The 6,610-nt window shown below is 39.0% G+C and overlaps 1 protein-coding gene across 1 annotated transcript; it reads left to right on the top strand.

The window, feature by feature from the left end:
• Window positions 1-2,726: 2,726 nt before the first annotated feature.
• Window positions 2,727-5,241, top strand: LOC129796102 (UNC93-like protein). Its single transcript, XM_055837829.1, has 3 exons — window positions 2,727-4,096; window positions 4,160-4,427; window positions 4,491-5,241. Exons 1-3 carry the CDS (start codon window positions 3,203-3,205, stop codon window positions 4,706-4,708), a joined length of 1,380 nt encoding a protein of 459 aa, XP_055693804.1. The 5' UTR covers window positions 2,727-3,202; the 3' UTR covers window positions 4,709-5,241.
• Window positions 5,242-6,610: the final 1,369 nt, after the last annotated feature.

Below are 6,610 nucleotides of genomic sequence, written 5' to 3' on the forward strand. Positions count from 1 at the left end.
TGCCGCACATAGTTTTCGCACACAATACAACAAAATTATAAATGCACACTGAAAATCTTCCCGCGAGCACACCTTTTCAGCCGTCTGGGAGGGGGGAATCGGGTGTGTGTACCCGGGGGGCGACAGAAGAAGAAATTAATCGGCACATTCCCATTCAGTTTCCCACAATGCACACTGAGGTCACGAAGGGGCGCGCGAGGGACCAGCGCACGGGAGATGACCAAGAGACGCGCCGGCTGCCGCCCAAGACAATAAAAGTCACATTACCTGTTTGCCCATTTAATTTATGTAAATCGCAAAGAGGAAATAAATTCCTTTCGGTGCAATTTCCAAGCAAAACCAGCAGAGAGAATGAAAGATCAAAAGAGCTCCTCCACCAGCAGTGGGAATGAGGATTCACCATTTGGGATGGAAAGAAGAAAGATTTTTCGGGACCGCGAGAAACTTGAGTGAAAAAGAATTCTTCTTTTTTCTGGCCTCTCTCTCGCTCAAATCTTGGCGTTAAGGGCTTTCCTTTTACGGTAACTACGCGTGGAACGAGTATTGGTAAATTAAGCCCAAAGTTGGGCCAGTGTGCCGTTTTGATTTTTAAATTAATCGTTTTTTTTTCTTAACCATGAGAAGAAGCTGTCCAATGCAGGTCAATAAATTCCCAAATGAAGTTAAAGAGATTTGACAAATTGAAGATTTGTTTATGTATTTTCTGGTAAATGGAAGTACATTTTTGCTTCAACTATTTTCCAATATCTCCTTAAATGCGTTCTGGTTCCCCAGTTCAAAAATCGGCGTATTTTTTAAGTTTTATTTGATTATTAAAATAAAACAATTCAATATTTAATATTTATCCAAATGCTTGAACTTTTGAAAAAATTTTCTTTAATTAAGGAAAAATTGGTTTTTCCGATACACGTGTGAGTTTAATGAAACTGCAAAAAAATTCACCTCTTCAGTAACAAGATAAAATATTTAATCAAATATTTGCTATTCGGATGGAATATTTTCTGAATTTCACGATTAATAATGTCATTTGTTCAAATAGCCTACAAAGCTAGATTAATCTAGATATAATCAGTCTAATTGTTTTATATAATTCCTTAAAAGAAATATTTAGAATTCCTCTTTTTATTCCATAGACTAGTCAGTCTTTTACAGAAATTGGGTCGTTTTCTGCGATCAATAAATCCTAAAAAAAAGTCTTTGAAATTTCTGCAGAAATTCTTGAAACTTCAAAGATTTCTTGCTCGCAGAATAGGACCTATTATTTAAAATAAAAAAAATCGACCCAGTTCACCCTAAATATTTTTTCGATCATTGCATAATTTTTTTTTTTTATAAAGCATAATTCGAATAGTTCTCACAACAAAATGCTCCAATATTTGATGAAGTAATTCTCACTCTCATTTAGATTATTGCTATTTGTCTGTGAAAGATACAGAGACGCCCAACTGGCGACAATAGCCAAAGTCAGTTACTATTTATCGAGACAATTTGTATCAATTAGTTGGTATACCACAATCGTGGCATACCAAGTATTGTAATCGTCTGAAAAACCGACCACCTCAGATCGGGCTCAAACTTGGTATGAGCACGTTTTAGACATCCCACATTACGAAAATGGTGGTGGAAAATTTTTGATCCGGCCGGCCTGCCGGCCGGCCTTCCGGCCGGCCTTCCGGTGGTCCAAACTTTGCCTTATAACTCGAGAACAGTAACAGATAGAGACTTCCGGTTTGAAATTTTCTATAGAAATGTGGGTGTAAAATTTCATTTTTTCGCATTTTCAAAATCCAAGATGGCCGCCGTCCGCCATTTTGAAATACCGTCAACCACTTCCCTTATAGCTAGAGGTCTGAAATTTTATTATGTTGTAGAGCTCAGTGAGATATTTTCATCAACAATTCATACTTGACAATCGGTCAAGCCGTTTAGCAAATATGGCGGTCTAAAGCAAAAAGTGTTTTTTCGATATATCTCGAGAACGGCTTGACCGATTTTGACCATCTTGGTATCAAATGAAAGGTATTGAGAAGCCCTACAACTGTTTAGAACATTTCAAGTTTCAAAAACATCCGCAAGAGGCGCTAAAAACAAAAACAAAAATTGCCTAACTTTAAGGGGCAATATCTTCGAATTCCGATCATAGATTTCCTTGAATTTTTGATATGTTGTAGCCTGACTCAATATCTTTCACCAGTCCGAAAATGAAGAAAATCTATGACGCCGTTTAGAAGATATGGCCATTTGAAAAATTCTTGTATTTGAAAAGTTCTAAGAGCCATATCTCTTGAACGGCTTGACCGATTTTGCTCATCTTAGTATCAAATTGAAGGTTTTACAAAACTCTACAACTTTCTGGAACATCAGAAACCTCTAGAACCATTCCTTGAGGACAAAAAGTGCAAAATACTGTTTTGGTGAAACAAAAATCCGCCATTTTGTGTTCTGGAGGTGACCTTGAAATGTATCGAAATATATGTTAGATTATAGCTTATTTCAATACCTTTCCAGAACTAGTCAAGAAATTTCTGTAGGTCTATTAGAACTTAAGATATAAGCATTTTAATCTGTCAAATTGCTAAATTTTACAAAAAATCGACCTTGCCTACTAATACTACTCACAAATTAAATTACAACGCATAGACTGACCCATCCGCGTTGTGGTATACCAACTCTAATAACTGGACGCGTTATGATTGACTTCACAATGAAAAGAACGCGCGCGCGATCTCTTGACCAAATGATCGTGCACAACATCATTTCGACAAAGTTTCTTTGGGTGCCTGCACGCGTTTCCATTACATTCGTCGTGATCTCTTTCTTGGCTCTTAAACCTTCTTTTTATTATTTTCTTCTCAATTGCATAACGCGGAAAGTCTTTTTCCCGCGAGGACTGTGTGGTGATCGTGCCAATAAATATTATTTTTGTATGATCATTAATAGATGATCACCAGGACAGTCGCTCTCTCTGGTGCAACAAGGTCGTAAACATTGCACGTATGTAAGAGATGAAATAATACGGGGCGCTGGATCTATACAAATAAGAGACGCATTTGCATTTCAACACCTTTTGCACCTGACCGATCATAAATCATTCCCCGTGTGCGCTTGATAGGTGATTCGAAAGTGTTTTTCGTGTTTTGTTGTTCTCTTTAACCCTATAACGTGTGCATTTTGTTGATTGGTGCACACAGACTGCGGGAAAATGACGATAAGTGTCGGAAATGTGGTTGAGAATGCGCTTCCGGACAGCGCGAATGATGTGGGAAAGTGGAGGATTCTCAAGAATATCGCCATCATTTCCGTGGCATTTCTGTTGCAATTCACCGCCTTCCAGGGTACGGGGAATCTTCAGTCGTCAATCAATGCGGATGGGGGTTTGGGCACAATGTCACTGAGTGCTGTCTTTGGGGCCATCATCATTTCGTGCATCTTCATCCCAACACTGGCCATCAAGAAGTTAACAGCTAAGTGGACTCTTTGCTGCAGTATGCTGTGCTACGTTCCCTACTTGGCTGCACAGTTCTACCCGCGAATTTACACCCTAATCCCAGCTGGATGCCTTGCAGGACTCGGAGCTGCTCCCATGTGGGCTTCACAGTCAACGTACCTAGCTCAGGTGGCGCATGTCTACGCGAGAATTACCAATCAATCCATTGAAGCAATCATCGTGCGATTCTTTGGTATTTTCTACCTCTGCTGGGACTCAGCTGAACTCTGGGGTAATCTTATTTCAAGCCTCATTCTCTCACCACCTCCTACTCAGTCTTCCAACGCCACTGAAGACTACTCCCTCTGTGGAGCTAATTTTTGTGCAGCCAATTTAAAGGAGATCCCCAATCTACAACGACCTGCTGATCGAGAAATATTCCTTATAATGGGAATCTACTTAGCTTGTATCTTCCTAGCTGTGATCCTCCTGGCTTGCTTTCTTGACCCTCTTACCATGTACGGTGAACAAAAGGGTGGAGAAGTCAGCATAGCAAAGCTCCTGCAGGCTTCATTCAAGCAATTCTGCAAGACAAATCAACTCCTAATGATCCCTCTGACAATATCCGTTGGTATTGAGCAGGCAATCCTAGCTGCAGATCTAACGCAAGTAGGTGGAATTAAACGAAGAAGTTTGTAGTTTACCTACTTTAGGACTTTCCTCTATTTTCAGGCTTTTATCTCCTGTACCCTTGGAATTGATGAAATTGGCTTCATTCTCGTTAGTTTTGGTATCTTTGACGGTTTCTGTTCCGTTCTATTTGGTTTCCTTACAAAACGACATGGAAGGATAAGAATTCTCGTAATTGGACTATCTGCTATGTTTGGCTCCTACTTTGTTATGCTCTTTTGGCATCCAACTCCTCATGAACGGTGGATGTTCTTTGTTGTTTGCGGGCTCTATGCCCTTGCTGATGCAATCATGCAGACTCAACTCAATGGTGAGTAAAGCAGGCGTCAAAACCGACATCAGGACAGTCCTTAAGCTTCCTTTTGTTCTCCAGGAATCTACGGCGCAATCTTTGCTCAGAACAAGGAAGCCGCCTTCTCAAACTATCGCCTCTGGGAATCAATTGGCTTCCTCATGACGTACGCCCTTTCTACAACTCTGTGTGCTCGTTTTAAGCTAATTGGCGCCCTGGGGGTTCTTGCTGTAGGTGTTGCAGGATGGACAGTGGTTGAGTGTCGGGAGAAGTATAGCAAAGTTAACCGTGCCACATAAATCCACTTCATGATTTATCTGAAACTTCCTCACTCTGGGCGAATAATTTTCGTGTGTTTTGTGATTAAGCAATTTGTTTAGGAAATATCATCTACATACTACCAACAGAAGCCATCCAGAGGTAAGGAATAAAAAACAAGCAGAATAAGACCCTGGTTGGCAATTAGTCATCAAAAAGAGAGATTCAACGCAGTCGGGCATGCGACGTTCCCACACTTCTAAGCAAAACAATGCCGCGATATGAGGCCGCACGACGATGGAAAATGATCGGAAATTGTTGAATTTCACAGTCAAGATCGCAAATTGTCATCCTTCATCTGGGAGATTGATAGTGTTAATTAAAATTAATCACAAATAATAACTGAAATTTATTAATATGCTAAAGTTTTTTTTTAATCTTCTTATGGTAAAATTCATCAAAAAATAAAAATATTTTGTGCTTCCTGTACAAAAAAAAAACTATTTTTAAGATTTATAAAACTCTTCGAAGCCTTGCAAATAAACTAAAATGTTCTTGATGAAAAATTTAAAAGTAATTTAATCTTATTTCTAAAAAAACAAAGAAAATCATCTCATAAGATGAGAATTAAAGAGGAAAAAAAAACAAGATGAGGATTAACCATTCTTGGTTGGGACTCCATATAATGTAGGAGATCCGTCCACACAAGACGAAAGGCGGGAGAGGTCTTTTATGAGAAAAACAAGGTGTAAAGTGATCATCCACCTTGCAGTTTAAAACGCACTCACACCTCTCTTGGGTGGACGATGACTCGTCAAAAATACATATATCTCACGGTGAGATGTGTCAAAGCGTGTGGATATCAGGGGAAGAAGGGGGTGCGCAACAAGAAGCAGAAAAAAAGCCAACCTTCGTGAGATAAAATCGCTGGATGATGGACAAAATGCAATTTGTCAGGTAAACGATATGCGGAACGATCGGCAGATTGATTTTAATTGATTGCACACCGTATTTGCTCTTTAGTGTGCAAAAAAGGTGCCAAACGCACTCAAAAGACGCGGCCTGTTTGCTACTTTGTAGCCACTTTTCAATTTTTCCCTGTGATTCTGCAACTATTTCTCATTAATTCACCTGCAATGTTATACCTACCCTTGCATTGCAAAAATTGCCTCTTTATCCTCCATTGCGCTGTACCTTTTTGCAATTTGATATGGAAAATCGCGCGAGAACTTTTGCTGAGAGGACGCACCAAAGTAAATTCCTTTGACGTCTCCACACCTCACTAGGGGGGAGAAGTTCTTTTTCTTTTAAAAACTCTGATGATGGCACATTTTTTGGGGGGTAAAAAAAAGTAAGTTGGGTGTTCTCTTATACCTGATGCACGTGTGCAGTCCAGTTGATTTGGCTTTTGTGAGGTGATATGTGGCAGCTTAAAATACATTTATACCTACAATATACATTTACTTATATTTATTTAAAATTCCACCGCGCGATCTCGTGACAAAGTGATCGAGCTCTGGACAAGATCGCGTTGAGATTGTGCGGTGCGCAATGCAAAAATGGCAAGACAACGTTTTTACCTTAATGAAGTGACATTATTGAATTTCAGGAAAAGATCCCATCACGATAAGATCAATTGGTTAATTTAGTTAGACAGAAGAGAGAAAGGGCCTCGCGCGCGATCCTCTGCCAATTCCCCATATTCAGTTTCAATTTATGCAAATGATCAATTTTATGGCATCCAATGCAAGTTGATGAAAATTATACAAATTTTATCGCACAGAAATACACAAAATTGTTTTGTTTTTTTTACAAGGAGTGAGAGAGATAAGATTCGGAAAGAAAGGAATTTAATTATTTTATTTCTTTAATTGGCTCCTTATATTTATTTTGATTGTAGAATTAATTTATTCTAAAACGATTGATATTATTTAAATTAATTT

The sequence above is a fragment of the Lutzomyia longipalpis genome, chromosome 1 (genome assembly GCF_024334085.1).
Source record: "Lutzomyia longipalpis isolate SR_M1_2022 chromosome 1, ASM2433408v1".
Classification (NCBI taxonomy): Eukaryota; Metazoa; Arthropoda; class Insecta; order Diptera; family Psychodidae; genus Lutzomyia; species Lutzomyia longipalpis.